This window comes from Athene cunicularia (genome assembly GCF_003259725.1).
Source record: "Athene cunicularia isolate RWA chromosome Z unlocalized genomic scaffold, athCun1 chrZ_part3, whole genome shotgun sequence".
In the NCBI taxonomy this organism is placed as follows: Eukaryota; Metazoa; Chordata; class Aves; order Strigiformes; family Strigidae; genus Athene; species Athene cunicularia.
In genome coordinates, this window is record NW_020799144.1 from 1432878 (window position 1) to 1452941 (window position 20064).

At 39.2% G+C, this 20064-nt stretch overlaps 1 protein-coding gene across 1 annotated transcript in view; it reads left to right on the top strand.

The window, feature by feature from the left end:
• Positions 1 to 20064, top strand: part of MTAP (methylthioadenosine phosphorylase) — a 30974-nt gene that overhangs the window by 204 nt on the left and 10706 nt on the right. Inside the window, exons 2-4 of the mRNA XM_026866607.1 lie at positions 3735 to 3821; positions 11237 to 11295; positions 13607 to 13774. Coding sequence (XP_026722408.1) covers positions 3735 to 3821; positions 11237 to 11295; positions 13607 to 13774 — 314 coding nt within the window. The remainder of the gene's footprint in view (positions 1 to 3734; positions 3822 to 11236; positions 11296 to 13606; positions 13775 to 20064) is intronic.

Sequence of the window (20064 nt, forward strand, 5' to 3'; positions counted from 1 at the left end):
CTCTCCCAGTTGTTTTGGTGTGTAAAAGTCTGTTACAAACTGTCTATGTTACAGAGACAGCATGTTTATTCTCTTAACTAAATTGTATGAAGTTTGCTGTTTATCTCCTAAGTGAGAGTCTTTTTAAAGCCATCCTCCTCTCATTGTCCCAAAATAGAAGAGAGGAATACAGATGTGTTCACTTGTTGTTAGTATGTCAACTTATTTGAGGAATTCCACCAAACAGTAGGTAAAGAAAGGCATACAGTTCAGTGTGATCGTTATTTGGACTCCCACAGAGAAATGCTTTTGATTTTGTAGTTACTGGTGTGATATCTTTTTATTAGGCTTCACTTTTGTTGCCCTTCCTCCCAAGGTTTGAGATGGACTATACCATAGCAAAAATATTCTGTGTTGCATTCCACTGCAATGCCATTTTTACTTTAGACTAAATTCCAGATAACCTTAGCTACCACCTTCATTAATTTTTACAGGTTCTTTGTGTCACTTTGCAAAGACTGGAATAGAGCATAGTCTTGAGGTCACTCCTAGATGTGACTGTCTCTGCCTTTTGAGGAAAGGCGAGACTTTTCTCCCTGAGTCGACTTCGCTCTGCCATTCCTCGCCTGGGCTGCTAGGTGGAAATAACTTTCTTGGCAGGGTAACTTTCCACCGAGCCTAGAGCCACTGCATCCCTTTTGATAATTAACTAGAAGATCTGTAAAGCAGAATTTAATATAGAACCAGAGTTTTGGGTCTTCAGACCCCAGATACAGCTGATACTCCTGGAGATTATGTAAACTGGAAGAAAAATAATTCTCTTGCAGAGAGGTAAAATTAATTTTAGGTTTGGAGCTAAGCTTCAAGTTGGTATTACATGGTTGGAGAATCAGCTGCTTCAGCAAACCTCTGCTGGCCTAACATTCCTTCCACTGTAGTAGCTCTCCTGTGAGTTACAATGAGCCCAGGCTTTCTCTAGACAGTGTTGCCTAAGGTAGCTTGAAGGTTGACCAAAGTGCTGCAAGGAGAAAGAAGTCAAAAGCAAGTTCAAGGTAGTCTAATGCTTCTTCCATGCTGTGGGTTCTCTGCCCTGGGAGCTGTGACTGTTTTGCACTGCTGTCATTTCTGACAGCATGGCCATTAGTAAAAGCCTGCTTTGTCACTGAACTGTGCAGCAGAAGCATATATTGATTCCACTGCAGCAGCAGGAGTAGGAGCCCAAGAGCAAATCTGAAAGCAACCTCAGTAGATCCATGCTGCCATGAATAGACCAAGCTCTGTACTGCCACAGATCAGGTATGCTGCTTTCTGGTACAGGAACAGTCTGTTACAGTGCTGGATCTGTGCATTCATAAGGACCATAAAGCATTGCAGTTCCAAAATATCTTTTATGTCATGTAGCTGGTATCTCCAGTATTGCACTGTTTTCCTCAGTCCCAACAACTTTTACTTTGCCAGACATAAAACTTAAGGCATATAAACATTCCCATTTGAATAGTCTCAATCTTAAATCATAGGACACTAATAAGGATCATATCAAAGGAAAACTAGCAAAGTTACTGAAGGAACCTCTCTTTTTTTTTTTTTATTTAAAAGAAAAAGGCACTGTTTTGATCCTGACTTCTGTTAATATAGTAATCTTCCCTGTTTACTGAATGCATACATGAACAATGTTAAAGGTGGTCTCTTGTTGACTTTGAGCTTTATGATTGCTTCTGTTGCACACTTCTTGCACGATTCTTAAGATAAAAAATTATCCTAAAATCTATATAGTTTTCAGGATTTTCATGAGCAATCTGAACGTTTGTGATAAATAAGCAACATGAGTAACATGGGAACAGACCATCAGTACTACTGCAAATGATCTAGGTCTTCCCTAATGCTTGAGTATATTCACAGTTGGAGTTTGTGGATTTTTACTGGTATTTGCCATTTGCGCTACTCCTCGTGCTCCACAGGGGGGTAGCAAAAGGAAATAGGAGATCTGTTAAAACTACCAGTGTATCAGAGTTTACACCGTCTGGTGTGAAGAGCTTTCTCAGAAGTGTGTGTGATGTGTAATGAAGACCGCAGAATCTCTGCTAATTGACACAAAATGCTTGATAAGCCAACTAATAACAGTGGTTGAATACAGAGGTGTCTATGCATGTGAAAGCCTAGAAAAAGCTAGAGACAGTTGAGTGTGTGTTGTGGAAGGAGAGTATTGTACATTGAGGTCTGCAGGTTTCACTTGAGAAATTTTCTGTCTTTAAAAACAAGAAAAAATACTGGAACCATGCAGTAATAAGTCCACCAGAATTTTTGTTTTGTTTTGTTTTCTTCCAAGACAAGCAACTCATCCATGGTATGAGAAAAGTAACAACATTTTCTCTGTGTGATAAACAGTGACACTACTTCTAAATACCATTACTAAGCTTGAGGTTGTGAAGGGCTTGACAGTACCCATTCTATCCAAAGAGCTGGAAGTGTTCTGAACTCAAGACAAAATTTGACTTGATGAAAATGGAATTATCCCTAGAAGGACAAAAACGGGATACTTTCTAATGATGAACAAGAAGACTCAGATTCATTTTTCTTTAGCTGGAATATGAAATCAGGTGAGTTTAGACTTAGTGAGAATACGTGTTTCAAATTACCTTTTTTTCTTTCCCCTTTTTTACAAAAGAACTAGAACAGATGAGCAAGAACAAGAAATCAGTGATTACCAAAGCATGTCATATAGGTGCTTTGTGAGTCACTTCATGCTTTTTTACTGCAAATTGTATCAAAACATAACATAGAACTTTTAGCCTGATTTCCTAAGGAAATAAAATACATTTTATCTAAGTGGCCCTTTGCTCTGCCATCTTTTTTCCCTTCCCCTTATGCTTTGAAACTGTTAACGAATTTCATAAAAATTTGACACTTGAAAAGACTTTAAAAAAAAGTAGGAGGATCAAGAGTCTGTTAAGTTTCTACTTAGGGAAAGATTGTGAGTGAAACCAGACAGTAGTGTGTCCACACAGGATGAAATTAGTGACCCAGCTGCAGGCAGAGTTTGTATGAGCACTTACACCTTCTTAGGTACCAGACAATCTGTTTGTAATACGTGAAGAAGCTCGGCAGTGCTTGCAGCAGGTGAAATAGTCAGCAAATTCTTTTTATTTCACCTGTGAAGATGGTGTTCGGCTGTCCCCCTTTTCAGAAGCTGTACAGAGACAATTTACAGAAATGGGAAAGGTCTTAGATCTTGTCAAGTCAACACACAAACCTTCTATTAATATTTTGTAAAAAGGTTTTAATTATTTTGTATGTATAATACTATGTACTATATAATAATGCCTGGTATTCCGGATGGCTGTTATGTATTGGGCTGTTTTCCCCCGTGTAAACAAGAAGCCTTTCTTGCAATATGCTTTATACAGGTGTTTCTCACTCATTAGAGTCATTCCCAAGTAACACCCTTCATTTTTGTATTGGGAATAAATGATGAATTAGCACATCTTTCTGCATTTTCAATAGCTTTTTTCATTTGGTATCTTTTAAAAGGAGAATCATAATGCAAGAAATGGGCAAGTTAAATACAGTTGTTTGAAGTCAGTCATTTGAAATTTCCTTTCTGTGAAACTCTGCTGGGTATATTATGTTTTGTTAATCTGTGGTCTAATCCCTTCTCAAGCAGAAAATAAATTTTGTAGCTGCCTAGTTCATTTTTCAGACGTGCTGTTGAAAGGAGTGTAATCTCAAGAAGACTAATATGTAGTTTTCTGTGTAAGATCGGAATTATTGGTGGAACTGGCCTGGATGATCCGGATATCTTAGAAGGAAGAACAGAAAAATATGTTGATACTCCCTATGGCAAGGTGTGTATAACCTATTCTTTTTTATTACTGAGATTTTTTGCTGTTTTTAAAGATGTCTGTATGCTTTAAGAATTTTCAGACTGTTAAATGAATGCATAAAGGAGGTACTACTGTCACAAGACTGTTTCCCTTTAGTTGCTATATATTCTATGATTCTTATTTTGTAGAAACAAGGTGTTAAAAAGATGATATGCAAAGGAGACCATACCTCTTTTCATTTGTAGATTGGATGAATTTACAAACTGAGTCTCTTGAATTTGCAGTCAAGAGCGATAAACCCTGTCTTTCAAATTTGTGCTGTTGTGTGATCTGTAGTGTATGTCACATTGCTCCAGGAACCTTTGTGAACTGCAGAAAACTCCTTTGAGGTATATGGGCCACCCTCTTCCCTGTACCCACTGAATTATGTTTTACATACCAGTGCTCTCCTTACAGTCATGATTATAACCACAAAATTAAGCTCTGAAACTGTTTTTGTGGCACAGGTATTCTTGTCCAATTCTCCTTCACATTGCTTCAGACCTTTTCCAAGCAAAAGGGAGTGGAGGCTATGGATATTGCTCTTATACACAGTGTTGAGTGTGTTGTGGAGGACAGTTTATGCCCCAAAGTATTTATGGTAGAAACAGGCAAGGCAAAGGATGATTTACAGGCAGAAAATCAAGGGGAGGAAGTTCATAGAAGGACTGGATCTCAGATACTCTGTAATATCATAAGACCGGGGAAGTCTGAGTGCTTCATAATTCTATCAGAATTATCTCTTATGAAATCTACCAGTGTAAGCTAGTATACATACAAAAAAACCCATCTGGCATGTGGTAGCAAGAGCCATTTTATGGGTAGAAGCTTGCCAAAAAAGTTCAGAGCTGTGGTGTGTGATTGAAAATCTGAATCCGTGCCTCCATTCAAAATGTTGTAAGGGGGAAGTAAAAAGCAAGCGGAATTTATGTGCACACCATTCAAGATGTGGAAGGAGATAAAGATTAAGGGAGGAGAAACATAATCAGAAAAATACTTTTGACTTTTGCACTATCCCTCAAAGTCTAACAGACTGCAAGAGAATGAAGTTGTCTCCTCCATTTTCTGTACCATGCTCTCCAAAAAGTAGCCAGTATTGCTCTGAAGTAGAATCCACTGACAAAACCAAACTGGTTGCTCTTGCATTCTGTACTTTTGAGAGTCATGGCTAGTCATAGCTTGGCTGTGTCTGAAGAGTGCTCACAGAGCAAAAATAGCACTAGTAGCAGATATTAACTAAAGCCTTTGTTTCCAGGAAGGATGAAACACTCCTCTCCCTCACAGGGGTCTGTTCAGATCAGAGTTAAGAGCACAGCGGCAGCACAGCATTTAGAGGGTTTTGTCACAGCCCTGGGATGCAGCAGGATTTTAGTGGCCCAAACTGTGTGGTACACTAGGTGGCCTACAGCAGTGTTTAGTATTACTAAGAAGAGTAGGAGTACCTGCAGGATGACTCCTGCATAAGGGAGTGCAATAAGCTTCCTCAGTATGGAAGGCTTTTTAATTTTGTTTAGGAATCAGCTTAGCTACTGTTGTTTTAATATGTTCTTCACAGAATGCAACATGAATAGGGGAAAATAAATCTTGGTTGCCTGTTGTGGTTTCTGAGAAACCTCCATCAGTGGACTGTCTGTTTCTGAGCTTATGTATTATGCATTTGGCAGAGGCTCAGTTTAAAGAAATAGCTTGTGAATATTCTGTCTCTGTATTGTGGGGCAGGGAGTGGTGTATAACTGAGATATCATGATAGGAACTCAAGCAGTGATCCTGGATACTGTGGTGAGCTGAACTGGGACTGTTAGACTGGCCTGGATGGAAAACTGCAATTTATGGGGCTTCTGTATCTGTGAAAGGGAGCACAACCAAACAGCAAGCTTTTGTCCTTACCCCTGCTGGCCTGTCACTCTTCTCCCTATAGATATGAACTCCTAAGCTTGGACTGTTGTTCTGATGGTTGTTTCTTGTAGGCGCTCCTGCATAAAATCACATTAACTTCAGTGTTTGACTGCAGTTTACATCCTCGGTTTTCATCCTCATGGAGCAACTGGTGGATCAGCCGTAGTGTAAGATATGCAGGGCTGAGATCACAAGTGACAGTGGCGTGAAGTTCGTTGAGTGAGTCAGGTTGATAGACTTCAACTAAAGCAGAAACATACCTCACAAATTTAATTGGTATTGCTAGGTGAATCAATATTTGCTTATTTTGCTGTGGAGACCTTTTATCATTCAGGAAAGGTGTTACACAGCCTGCCTCTCTCATTTTAGAACAGAAGAGATGAGAGAAGTAGCTATTGCTGAATGCAGAAGGTGAAATGATAACTTTTTCAATATGTGCTTGGAAAAATTTAGATGTTTGTGGTTTAGGTTAGTATTTTTTTAAAAGGTGTGTCTTGTTCTTGATTGTTACTGAAATAAAACCAAATAGGGATTTTTCCACCATGAAGATGCTTTTTCAGAGAGCCGTGATATCACTGAAGAGAGGATCTGTCTGAAATTTCAAGAGATAAAGGGCTTGATCTAAATAAGATTTTAAGTTCAGAACTTTGTGGTCTTTGAATTGTTGAGAGAATTAGAGATGCAAATCAAGCCTATGTAGTTGAAGCAAAACTAGGAACAATGAAAATTAGTGTCTGAATGCCAAAAGGAAAATGCAAGGCATAGTTAAAAAAATGTATGTCCATTTCATTCTACCCTCTAAAAATGCAAAGTGAACAATTCTACTTTCCTTGAATTTTCATTTTTAATTCTTGAGTTTCTTGGCAAGGACATAGCCAGAAGAATTTTAACTGAAAACCTTTCTGGTGGTCATGTTCCTTGACACCTTTGACATTTGACAATAGCAAAATATATGTTTCTTTAATGCTATTTCTTTACTTTTGGAAGTAGAATAATAGATTACATTTTGTTCATATAGAGTCCTTGAATTGTCTTCTGCTTCGGTCTTCTGTAATAGTAAGAATCATTCAATAACAAAACTTACATCACTAGGGAATGTGAGGTTATTTTTTTCAGGTGAAATATGGAAAAGTTTAAAGGAAACTTGTATGAAAATTTTTGCAATTCTCCATATTGGCATTGGTCCGTTCCACCATAATCTTTCATGTTACATTAGTAATACTAGTGAACATGCAGTACATTAGTTTTTTTCAAATATAAATATGCTTACAGCTGTTAATATTTCAGCCTTCTTTTCTCCCTGTCTGCTTCCATCATTTTGATTGCATCAAAGATTTGGTACTCTATGGAAAATACCTAAAAACTTCTTGGTATTCCATCTCCAGATATGGAAAATATTGATCTCTTACAGGATAAGAAAATTGCTTTTAAGAGCATTTTTCTTAATCATTGAATTTTGAAGCTACTAATAAGACACTGTTCAAAATATACTTTGTTAGGTTGTTTTACTTTCTGCATGACAGAACTTGGTTCTGAATCACCTTCCCCCAAATTGGCAAAATATCTTCCTGTTCTAGAAAATTATTTTAGGTGCCCTCGCTTTTCTTGCTCATACATATATGGCAAACAAAGCGGGGTGGGGGTTTCCATCTTGCAGATGAGCTTTGTATGCTTGCATCAGGAAAATCAGACCATGTGATGTAACACTTAAGCTACTCTTCTGCCCACCCAAAATCATGTACATTGTTTGGTTTCTAAACTAGACCACAGATTAAATGAAGGCTTGGGAAACCTGTGAGATACTTCTCCATCTCATTTTCCTCAGGTTTTATTTTATTTGTTTATTCCATTTTTTGTTCTAGCTTGGTTCTGAGGTGAGACTGAAGAAAAAATTAATTCTGTAAGCACCACATGAACAATACCTTATGCATATTTGTGTTGCAGACAAATGGGATTTATTTAAATTGTTTGTTGCTTTCATAATTTTGGGTTAACTGCCCAGGGTTCTTTGCTTCCCTTTCTGGTTTGCAACACTAAGTAATATATATATGACTTGGATTTTGTGGAAGGGGGAAGTAGTTAAATGCATACATGAATTATTAATGTTCTGAGAACTTTTCATTGGGTGTTTTATTATTAAATCCTGCTTTAAAAGTACTGTATTAGAGCTTTAAACTTGGATTGCTCCACTGGAAGTTTTTATTATTAACATTTCAAAGCTCCTGAATGTAACTGACGTAATAGTAGAGAGGTACAGGACTGGAAAGAACTCGTGGGAGAAAGAGCGGAACAGAAGCATACACTAGCTCTGTTAAGTGGTTAACACATAGTTTGAAATTTCTGTAGCTTTCACTTCCTTGTAACTTTATACATGCTGGCTTATCCTTATTTCCTCTCTTTTAATGACCCATGATGCAGTATCTGCAAAGTTTTTTCTTAAACAGTCAGTTCATCATTTAGCAGGACATCCTTTGTTCCAAATCTTTCTTCTTCCCTGCCATGTTTCTACCAATCATGTACAAGAAAGGTGCTCAGGCAGTCACCTGGAAGATGCCCTGAATGTGTTCTGTGGAAATCTATGTAAAGATGATAGCCAGTCCTGTTACACAGCCACTTTGAAGCCTTTTGAAATGACTAGGCTGGCAGCAGATGGGGAAAGAAACCCTGGCTACTGCAACCAGATCTTGAAGTCTGTTGGATTTCAAAGCTGTTGGATTCTTGCTGCATCAGCAGCATAAGCCAAAATTCAGTGAAGTTCTGTGGTGACTGAATATCAAATAGCAGTTAAATTAGACCTTTCTACCCCAAATCTTTTGGAAACATGTAAACTTGAATCTATTGCTTGCAATAAACTTTAATCTGTTATTTGTAAAGCAGAGGATCCAGTCTTCGTCTTACTGATCTTTACTTTTCATTTTGATAGGAAACAAGGAATTTTGGCTGAAGTCCTTTCTAATTTTTAAGAGTATTTTTGTGTCCTGCTATGTTCTGCTGCTTAAGGATACCATTAAACTCAAACACCAGAGTGAAAAGAGCAGGCGTATTTTACTAGTGATAACAGTGTAATACAGAAAACACGCAGTAAGAAAAAGCAGAATAGTGCACTTAAAGCAGCAAACAGGAAAAAAGAGGGTAATGCTGCATTACTACACGAGAGAGAGAATGGAGATTAAGAAAAATACATCACCACTTGCATATATTATCATCATCCAGCCCCACAGTGGCTGGGCAGCCCCGGTTACAGCGAGGGTTTGCAGAGCCTGTCCCGGCAAGGGGGAAATCCTACGTGGTGCCTCCACCCGTAGGTGAGGCTGCCAGAGTCACTGCAAAGGGGCCCAGCCCTATAGACCAGAGATCGACAGGCCAGAATAGCCGGCACCTTTGCTTTGAGAGGAAAATTTCTGGTTTCATTCTCCTGTTGGTGTCCACCCAAAGCCTGGCATGGGCTCGGGGCGGGGGGGGAGGCGGTTAGACCAAGGGGTTTTCTAGCAAGGCCAGATACTCGGGTTCTCAGCCTTGAACAAGGCTAAACACAGGAAGTTGGAGACATTCTCTCCTCCTGATTATATTTTGTCTAAGCTGCCTCTTTCACTAGCGAGTTTACGTACTTTGTCAATGATTCCAGACTATGTTAGCAGCTTCGGCTTGGCACCTGTTGTTCAGGCTTCAGTACTTCAATGCTTTAGCACTTTTTATGTCAGCATAAGTGCGTTGTTATAACTTAGTACAATACCTACTAGCACAATGGTTATCAGTTATAAAATATACAGGATTCATCTATAGGTCAACTCTGGCTTGGGCCAGTTGTCCAAGCCTTAGCACTTCATGCTGTGAGCTAAGTTGCAAGTTTATTCACACAGCAAATGCCTGCTCTCAAAACAAAATGAATCCGCAAATGTGTCAACCTTCATTGTTATGGAATGTTGCAACATCAAAATGCCTTGACAACTAGACAGCAAGGCTTTCACCCTGTGTGAAATTTTGCTCTGAAAGCCATGTCTGGTTCAGATGAGTATATATAAAGTGAGGTAAATAGATTAAGTGTTTAAATGTCAGTAAGTTAATATTAATTGATAACTTTTAAAAATAAGTCAGAATACACTACAGTTCCCTTTATTAAAAAAAAAAATATCTGTGGGCAGAATTTAAACCTAGGTGATTCAGTTAATTATGCTTTGATGAGATTTCACATTAAAAATTACCGGAAAGACCTGTGCAATGGGTAGTAGAAAGTGGAGTTTTTATTAGAAAGTAGTACCTCTAAAATGCAGCTATGTGGGGCTCATGTATTGTTTTATTCTAGATCTCTGCGAATTTTCAAATGTGTAGTAGAATTAAGGACTGTGTTAATAGCTATTTCAGCTTTAAATCCCAGGGTATGGAAAGAAAGATTGATACAGAGTGGCTTCCAGCTTATTTACAGTTTCTTCTACATTGCAATAAAAAGAGTGAAATGCATGCAGTTCTGAATTGAGCACATCCAACTGCACTGCTGTTCAGCACAAATGCAGTTTAACATCTAATTAAACAGGCATTTTTTAACAAAAAGGGAAGCTAGAAGCATTGTCTGTTTCAGATCCTTAGTGCATGTAGCCCAGGGGCAGAACACAGACCACAGAGCAGTCAGTTTGTTGTAGTGGTGTTTGATGACTTGGGGGCTGCCCCATGTGGGCAGTATGACCATGGCAGGACAGGTGTTCTAGCTGGACAGCTAAAACCAAAATGCTCTCGCTTCCTGCCTGATTGCTTATGTATATTCTTATTGTGTAGCTGTGAGAGGAGAGTGCATGCTGTTTCCTCGTCCCTGGGCTGACCAAATACGACACTACTTCTGCCACTAGTGTACCAGAAGTTCTCTTTCATATCACAGTTCACTTCCCAAAAGCAGGATTCCCAGCAGCAGGGAAGAGGGAGTTTGTCAGGAATCTGGGTAGGAATGAAGGGTGTGTTGTAGGAGTCTAGAACTCCTCCTCACACCCCTAGTGTGAGCTAGGGGGCCATGGTAGGAAGGGGACAGAGAAGAGAATGGGGAGTGTTGTGGAAAGAACAGATTAAATCTGATACCTGTTGGGAGGGGGCTTCTAGTAGGGAATGTCACCTGTTTAGCAAAAAAACGACCAAAGCCTACACAAGAGACTAAAGTGCTAATCAATTTGAAAGCAACAAGTACATTTTTTCATGTTTGTGTAGCACTGTTTGAAATACTGTTTCAAAGTATTTGAAGTATTACTGTTTCAAACCCTACAGTAAGGAGTTGCAATATTAATGTTAGTATGGACACAGAAAATTGTGCTATTTCTTCTGGTGTCAAGTTTGATCTGCGTGTTCCTGACTGTTTTACTAATCTGCCATATCAAACTACAGAGCTGAGCTGAAGAAAATGTAAGACTACAGTGGTAACCAATATTTCCTTTCATAACTACCCGGCTTATTTTTAAGTAGCAAAAAAATGTTTCTAATGTGATTGTCAGGCTGTAACTCCTTGTTTGCTTCTCTTGCAGCCCTCAGATGCTTTGATATTGGGAAAGATAAAAAATGTGGATTGTGTGCTGTTGGCAAGGTAAACAAGCATTTTAAGGGGTTTTATGTTATGTGTCCTAAAGTTTTCTCAAAAGTTTGTTGGGGTTTTTTTTTACATTAGGTGAACCAAATTTTTACTCTGACTTCATCTTGCTGTGTGTGACTGCTAGCAAAGTCCAGCAGAAGTCTGGGTTTTGTCCTGAACAAATTTGATGCTGCAGGAACTCAGTGTATTAAAAATACCATATAGGTTAGAAAAGAGAAATCCAGTGCAGCATACTGCCCTACTAAGAACAGGAACCTGCAAGGCTGCCTGCTCTGTTGATAGGTAGGTGGTACCTGATAACCTCAGTAATTTGTCTACTCCTTGTGTTTCTAAATTTCCTTTGTGAAACTGGGAAATTGCCTGTTTCCAGATGAATTGTATCTCTGGTATCACTGTAGACTCTTCAAATCATCCCCTTTGATTATTGAGTCCTCTGTCTGTTACCTTTGTTGCTTAGGAGCCTGCATCTATTTCAGTTCTCCCACTCTGGGTCATTCTTATTAAGACATCTGTTACCATTCTCAGAAAAGATACCAGATGAGTGCATGGAAATTTCACATTAATGTAACTGTGGGTATCTAGGACCGGTGTGTTACTAGGTTAAACAGGAGAATATTAATGCAGTTGTCAGCATCTGCACAGCATGGGCAGAGCCAGGTGCTGATAATAGGGTCCATCAGCAGTCCCAGACAAGGTGATGAATCAAGTCCAAACAGGAGCAGTAGGAGATGGAGCCAGAGACAGGGTTGGAGACAAATGCTGCAGCATGTGTCCAAAGTCCATCCAGAGAACAGGTCTGGAGACAAACTACAGGATAGGTCTTAAGGCCATCCAGGAGGCAGGGCTGGGCACAGGCACATCTGTGACTTATGCCAGGAGTGAAGGCTGGAGCCTGAGCTTGAACGCAGGAGCACCTAGGCTCATGAGCACTGACTGTTTCAGTGGAGGCCCAGGGTGAGACTGGCCAGGGCAATTATGGCCCAGTGGTGCATCAGGGCCCCATTTCGTTTCATGCCAGTACTTTTCCGTTAAGCTTCTCACTGTTAAACATCTCTGCCATTACACTGCTGTCTGTGGTTTTACTTTTCTTACCTTGCATGGACTTTGCTCATGTATTTTATTACACCTGGACAACATATTTCTCATTTTCTCAAATGAAATAAGACAAGATCACATAGCTGTTCTGTATCAAAGTAGACCTTGGGCTACAGGTGGCTGAACAACTTGGCTGTGGTTTACATCCTTGCTGGGATTTATGACCATTCAGGTATGACACTCGTGAGTTTACTTTTGGGAGTAAGATACCTGCAACTTCACTGTGTGTTTTGGGAAAAATAACAGAGTTGCTTGTGAATGTCAAATTTATAAAAAAGGCATGTATGTTCTAGAAGAGGATGGCAAAAACTGCAACATTAAGCAATAAATCTACATGCCCAGTAGCTTATCAGAAATGCTAATGACAACATGGGAATCCTGCTTGTCATGTGTGCAACCCCCAGTTTTCAGTTAATAAAGTTCTTAAGACCTTTTTGTGTCTCTGAAAGAATCAGTTGGGAAATTAAGTTCATCCTTTCTTCCTACATCGTTGAAAATAATTTTCAAATGTGTTTAATCATTATGTGAGTGATGTAGCTCTATAGTGATGACTGAGATAAGTCTTACTAGCACAAGCTTTTGTGTTAAGTATTTCCTGTCTTGGTGAGAAAATACAGTGCAACAGTGTGAAGTTATTCTTCTAATTTATATAAGCTGTCAGATCTTTTTAAGAGCAAAAAGAAAAATGTGATGATTCTGCTGTTTTTTTTGGAAGGTGACAGATTAAAACAGTTTGTTTTTTCTGGTTTTAATTTCCTGTGATGTGCCGTTCTTTTCTGGGTGAGAATACAAACAGCACTTCTGGGCAGAAAATTTGTTGAGGTGTATAAAAATTTTACAAATTTGTTGTACTGTATGGAAGATTTAATCTGCTAGACTTGGATTATCAGAATCTATGGAACTGACTTTAAAAATTCAGAGAAAGCTGCTAAAGTGTATTTGGATTGTATTTTCAAGATGCTTTTTATGACAGTCTCGAACTTAAAATTTTTGTATTTAAAAAGAAAGCTACACCACTACTTCTCAAATCGAATACTGAGAGAACCTTAATACGGTTAGGAAAACAAGCTGTACTGGAAGTAACTGAAATGATCAGTTCCACTTCCAGTGTTGTTGAGGAAATGACGTTTCCTGCAATTCTCTGTATCTGGGTGAAGGAAACAATTTCAGTCTGATTTATTTTACTCTCTTGAAACATGTATCTTTGCAGACATGGAAGGCACCATACAATTATGCCATCGAACGTCAATTACCATGCCAATATCTGGGCATTAAAAGAAGAAAATTGTTCACATGTATTAGTGACTACTGCCTGTGGTTCATTACGTGAGGAAATACAACCTGGTGATCTTGTCATAATTGACCAATTCATTGACAGGTGAGTAACATTTGGTTTTAATTGTGTTCTTAGTTTTGGGGTAGAAAAAAGGGGACAAGTTAAACCATATAATAATATGTTAATGTTAAATTAGGTTTTTGTGCAATGAGGCGAGAGCCTCAGTTCTTCTGGCAAAAAAATGAGATTCATACAAGGAGACATGATAGGAATCAGGAATGAGATTACAAGAAGTTCAGCTCTAACAGAGATAAGAAATAGCAGGCTTTGAAGAATGGTCTCAAATGAGCTGAAGTGTAGCTCCTTGGGAAGAGTATTCTGAAGAGAAGACATTTCTTATTCTCAGATGAGAAGAACATGAGTAAGAGCACAATCCATTCTAAATTTTAAGAATAATCTGAAGTGAAATGGAGAGGTGCAAGAAAGCATAGTAGGAGCCAGGTAGGCAAATTTATACAGTAGTGATGAGTCTTTACAGAAGAGAGATCAAATACCACACAGTGGTAAAAGAGAGGAGATAGTTTTAAAACAAGGATAGATGCTAACATTTTTTATTTGCTAAGGATCATATAGAAGTAAATTTTTTCCAGAGTCTACTCCAGTCAGTCCTCCCCTCGATTATCTGATGTTTAGAAAACTTAAAGCAAATGGGGGTAGAAAAGCTACATTTAAAGATCACTAACTACACTGAATATTTTTAAAATATAGTTGCACATTTTAAGAGGTAAATTTATTATTACTACTTCTAGGTATACAGTACCTGGATGTTTTATTTGGGTATTCCACCCAATTTTAAGTGTTTGGGATGGTTTATGCAGGTTCTTTGTGCTTTTGGGGGGCTGCTGACAATATTTAATTGCCAACTAAACATGTGTACTTAGGTGTGTTGTCTGCAGTGCAGTGCTACTCATGTTTTGACTTACTGATATTTTTTGTGTGTGTAGCTGAAATGCTTTGTCTTGTAAGAGGGTACATTTTAAGTACAGTGTATCTAAATGACTAAGTGCCCTGCAGGAGCAAGCCCCATACGTACTGTTCCTGTTATACTGGAGTTGATACATAGATGGAGAGCAGCTGTATTGTTGACAATGGTCTTTTTTTTTTCTCAAGTCTGAAAGTATTTAGTCTGATCACTTTGTCTATACAGATTAAATCACAATTATACTTATTCTGCTAGTAGTACTTGGAAATGAGTGACTTTAGTGTTGATACTGATTTATGTAGGAAAGATATTAAAAATACTTGGTTGGGTACACAGTTTGGATGATTCTGAGTGAAGCACCAGTTATTTTGACAGCATTATTATCTAGAAGAATCTTAGGTAGATGAGGGGAGCCTAACCACGCTGAGCTGTGAATTGCATGCATGTAGGGAGTAGCCTCTGGCCCAGAGAACCTGCAGTTTTTAACAGGAAACAGTAAGAATGATTGCAGAATTATTACCTGCTACAGATGAGGGTTGGAAGTATGGAGGAACTAACTCTTGCAGAGGTCAGGCAGAAAGACATTAATAGAGCCAGGACGTGAACACAGGTATGAAATCTGAGACCATTCTTCATCCATAATGTCATTACCAAAATTAACAATTCTTTTTGAAGCTACCTGATCGCCTCTCACAGCTTTAAATTTTCCAGCACTTGCCAGTCTGCAGCATAACTTCGGAGCTGGAAAAGAAACAATCAGCTTGATTAAGTCTGGGTTTTAATAGCAAGTCCCTTTCAAGAAGAAAGAAAAAAAAAAAAAAAAAAAATCAGTGTATTTATCTGAAGCGAAGATGAGTGAAAGGACGGGGATCATTTACATTGCAACAAAGAAGACAAATAACAGTACCTTGGGCTGCATTAGTAGGGGTGTTACCAGCAGGTCAAAGGAGGTGATTCTTCTTCCCCTCTACTCAGTACTTGTGAGGCCACAACTGGAATACTGTGTCCAGTGCTGGGCTCCCCAGTGCAAGAGGGACATGGACATACTGAAGAGAGTCCAACAAAGGGACACAAAGATGTTGGCAGGACTAAAGCATGAGGAGAGCTGGAAGTGTTCAGCCTGGAGAAGTCTCAAGGGGGAGCTCATCAGTGTATATAAATAACCTGAAGTGATGGTGTAAAGAATACAGAACCAGACTCTTCCCAGTGATGCCCAATGACAGGACCAGAGGAACAGACAGAAAGAGAGGAGTGCCCTCTGAACACCAGGAAACACTTTTTCCACTGTGAGAGTGACTGACCACTGGCACAGGTTGTCCAGAGACACTGTGTAGTCTTCATCCTTGGAGATATTCAAAAGCACCTGGACTGGGCAACCAGTTCTAGGTAGCCCTACTTGAACAGAGTGTTGGACCAGTAACCTCCAGAGGTCCCTTTTAACCTCAACCATTCTGTGGTTCTATGATATGTGTCTTCATTTAGAGTTTATTCAGATGGCCAGCATAGTGATGGCATACCCCATATATGGGCAGTGTTTAATTCAGGAAAGAAGAGTGGGAACTTGTGGGGACTTATTTCATGGCTTCAGGAAACCAAGAAGTTTCTCAGAAAAGGAGGTGATAATAATAATAATAGCCTGTTTCATTTGAGAATTTGATTTCTGTGGTAAGTCTTTTCCCCTGCTGATCTTTGCCAGTGGGTATTAGACTGCTAGTTCTTTGGAGGTAGGGTCTGCATTTTTGCCTTTTGCAGGGGTATATCTGTGTAAGAGTGCTTGCATTATGTATCATAAATTATTATGAAAACAGTGCTGCTGGCAGGAGGATATTTTCATGGGACAAAAATAGATTAATTGTCCACCAAAGTCTGAAAAGATGCAATTTTTTTGAAACACCGAGTGAAAAACCAGGATCCTGCAGACAAACTATGTCATCAGTCTTGGAAAGAAGGTACTGTTTAAAGCTGCAAAAACAGTCAGTTATTTTTCTTGAAAGGTACGCTGGCTTCTTTATAGTGATTAACCCATGCTGGGCAGTACATAAGAAAGAGGCCTGGGTCTAAGTGGGAAGGATTTGCTCAAGCTGCCATTGAAAGTGATCCTTTCTAGGTGTCCAGGTACCTTTCAGGTATGAAGAAAGAAGAAAAAACCGTGAATGGGAATAGGAGAAGAGCTAGAACTGAGCAGAAAGCTGTAGGCAGCAGTTGTAATTTACTCCCTGTGGGCATGTATTTTGTGGCATTAATGACAGGATCTCAGTATATGGAGTTCTGTAGGAGTTTTGCCTAGTTTAGGTCATAGGTTTGACTTATAGTGGGGAGTACTTAATAGGTGTAATAAGAACTATATATCTTTTCCAAACTTCTGAGAGCTTAATTCTGCAGATCATTAGCACTCCTAGTAAGTGTTTGATTTCGTTTGTAGAGTCACTGCTTTTTGCACTTATCTATTAGGGTGTGTATTTAAACAATAAAAGATGTTTTGTTAAATAAGTAGCAAAATATTTACATGGTGTTCTCCCTACTTCCAAATCCAAAAGTAACTACAGGTAATATTATGGGCTGTAACAGTTGTTCTCTTCTTTAAAACAAGTGCCTAAAAAAAATCTGGAAGAATTTTTTTCTGCCTTTGGCTCCTGTGAGTTTTAGTGCTGTTAGTCAGCTGGCTAGATCAGACTGATTAGGGGCTTTTTAATACTTTATTGCTGCTGCTGTTTGCTAGGAAAAGAAGAGTAAGATGGTAACTACTTACTTGGATGACTCAGCTCAGTCGGAAGGGTGCAGAAAATAGCTTCATAAAAGAAATCCTGTAACAGCTGCCAACTTTATTATTTGAATTCTTTGTGTCACACACACCACTACAGTTATTGCAGTATTGTTACGTTCTTGTTTTGTGGGATAATTTTCTTTCAATGCTCCTGAAGAGGCAGAGTATGCTGAGACTGTTTTTTTATACAGCAGATGCCAGTGTGAATTTTCATTTTGTTCCTTAATTTCTAATAGCCTGTTGATAATTCAACACTACTGGAAGAAAATTGATGATGCATGTGGTAGAGGACTGTTTGTCACAGATGGAAATTATTTGTTTGTTAACATAACTTGGGTTGGGTTTTGCTTCCTAGCATCAGTCGTAGTCATCACTGCCAGAAAATCTTGTTACTGTGATAAAATCAAAATGAAGGAGCAAAAGTCACCTTACTGTCTGATTAAAAGTGTGGCTGTTGCTGAGGGTAGGGAGTACAGGCTCTGGAGACACCTTCAAAATTGTGGTACATGCAGCTGTGAATTCGAAAAAGCAGTAAGGGCAAGGCAGGCATGGCTGAACTATGCAAGAGTGCAAGGGTTTGCTTGCACTGTGAGTAGCACTGTCTCCTTGAGCTTGTTACACAAGCGGTTATGAATAAAAACATACATGCCCCTTTTGCAAGGGAAGAATTCCTTTTTCTCCTGTAATGCTGCCCACTGGCACAGAAGCACATGAGGGTCCGGTGGGGATTCTCTGTAGAGCCCTCCAGAGGTCAGATGGCCAGCAGGAGCTATGCAGCCCTGGCTCTTAGCTGCTTGCTTGTAGTTATTGGTCCAGTGCTTTCAGGTGCAGCTTCTGATTGCCCCCCACTGGAAGCATCTCTGTACTTTCCCTTCATGCTGTGCTTGATCCTTCTGGACTGTGTGCTTCTACTTATGAGTAGTGTGGCTAGTTTCTAGGCAGGCACTTGGTGACTTCTTCCTGTTTTAATGTAAACAACCAGGAGTTGTATAACATTCGTTTGTGCTCTGCTGTTAAGCAGGCTCTTCTTTTGCTGGAGGGCATGTGGACTTCTCCACATTTAAAACTGTGAGATATAATAAGCAAACTGTCTTTGAAGAGTAGCTGTTGAGTTCCTTATTGCTTGTCTCCTGATGGCTCCATGAGGAGTCACTCAGGGAAACTTCTGTAATGACAGGAGCTTTAGGCAGATACTACTGTTTGCTTTCTGGCTCTTGGTCTCTGTGAGAGTAAGGCAAGGAAAGTAACTGTGGTTCTGTAACCTTCATTCTCTCTACAAGGGATACAGAGAAGCGAGACTGCACCAGTGGAAATTACATGCTTCTGCCCTCTATCTTGCAGACAGGTGTGTGGGACAGATCAGAATAGCCAACTCCTGACTTGAGTAGCAGTTCTATAGAAAGGAGGAGAGGCTAAAAGGCATTCCTCTGGCCGGCCATTACTTCATAGATAGCAAGAATCAGAGTTTGGTTCAAACCTGCCTCTATTCTCACCCTAAGCCTCGCAATTTACAGACATACCAGCTGGTCCCATATGGAATAGCTGTGGCCTTTGCAGAGTTGACGTATCCTTCCATGCAGAAAATAAATTGTTACACTCAGAGTGCAAACACATGTGGACCATTGCTCAGAGCAGTCATAGGTCTTACTGTTTTTACTTACTCCCATGCAGTTTGTATGTATGATGTTAAATATAGTTGGATTTCTTTACTAGAACATGTAGTGATGTGGACTTTAGGGTATCTGAAAGTCAGCAATTAATATTTATGCGTATGTGATGTTTCTTCAACACTTTTCTGAGTGAAAGGGCCTGGCTAACAACATCTGAAATACTATAATGCAGGAAATGGATTATGAGTTTTCCCATTTCCTCCAATTCTAAAAATTCATTACCAGACACTTAAAGTGTGTAAACCCAGATATATTCTATTTGCAGCTCTTCAGTATCCCATAAAGGAAAGATTGATATTAGGATTTCAAGCAGTTTTAATAGCTGTATCCCATGTTGCATATGTTTTTAATTTGCTGATCTCTTTTCCTATTTTATAATGTCATCCTTAAGGCTACCCTGTATGTACTTTTTTTTCAAATCTACTCTAACATGTAAATTGTATATGAAACCTTCTGTTAAATACTTGCTGATGACTTGGGTGGGGAACTGCTGCAAGCAGTATTACCAGCAGAAATTTTGTACTTTTAGCTGTGGCTGTTGCATTACTTTTCTCCTAACAAATTACAGTATGTGACATACTGCAGGGAAGAAGGGAGTGTCTCAAAGAATTGTGTTCCAGAGGGTTTTTGCCATGCAGTTGGCTGAATTAGCCTGAGGCAGTGCATTTGAAGGTAAAGAATTGGTGGGTAACAGTTCCAGTAGTTGTCAGAATGACATGGGTAGTAATTTCTGCAGCACATTTGACTGTTTCCACGCAAGGAAACAGTTTCTCAACTAAAAGACAGGAGAAAAAGGATTCTGCTACTTGCAAGCCGCCAATGCATGTGTGTAATCTTTCTGAGAATTTGAAGACATCCTGTTTCAGGGTTTTTCTGGTTGAATTTATACCTCTCTTGTTCAGGAAGTTGTTCCTATAAATTTCCATCCTTTCAATGTAGGAATGCAGTGATATGAACAAGCTCTATTTTGACTAGC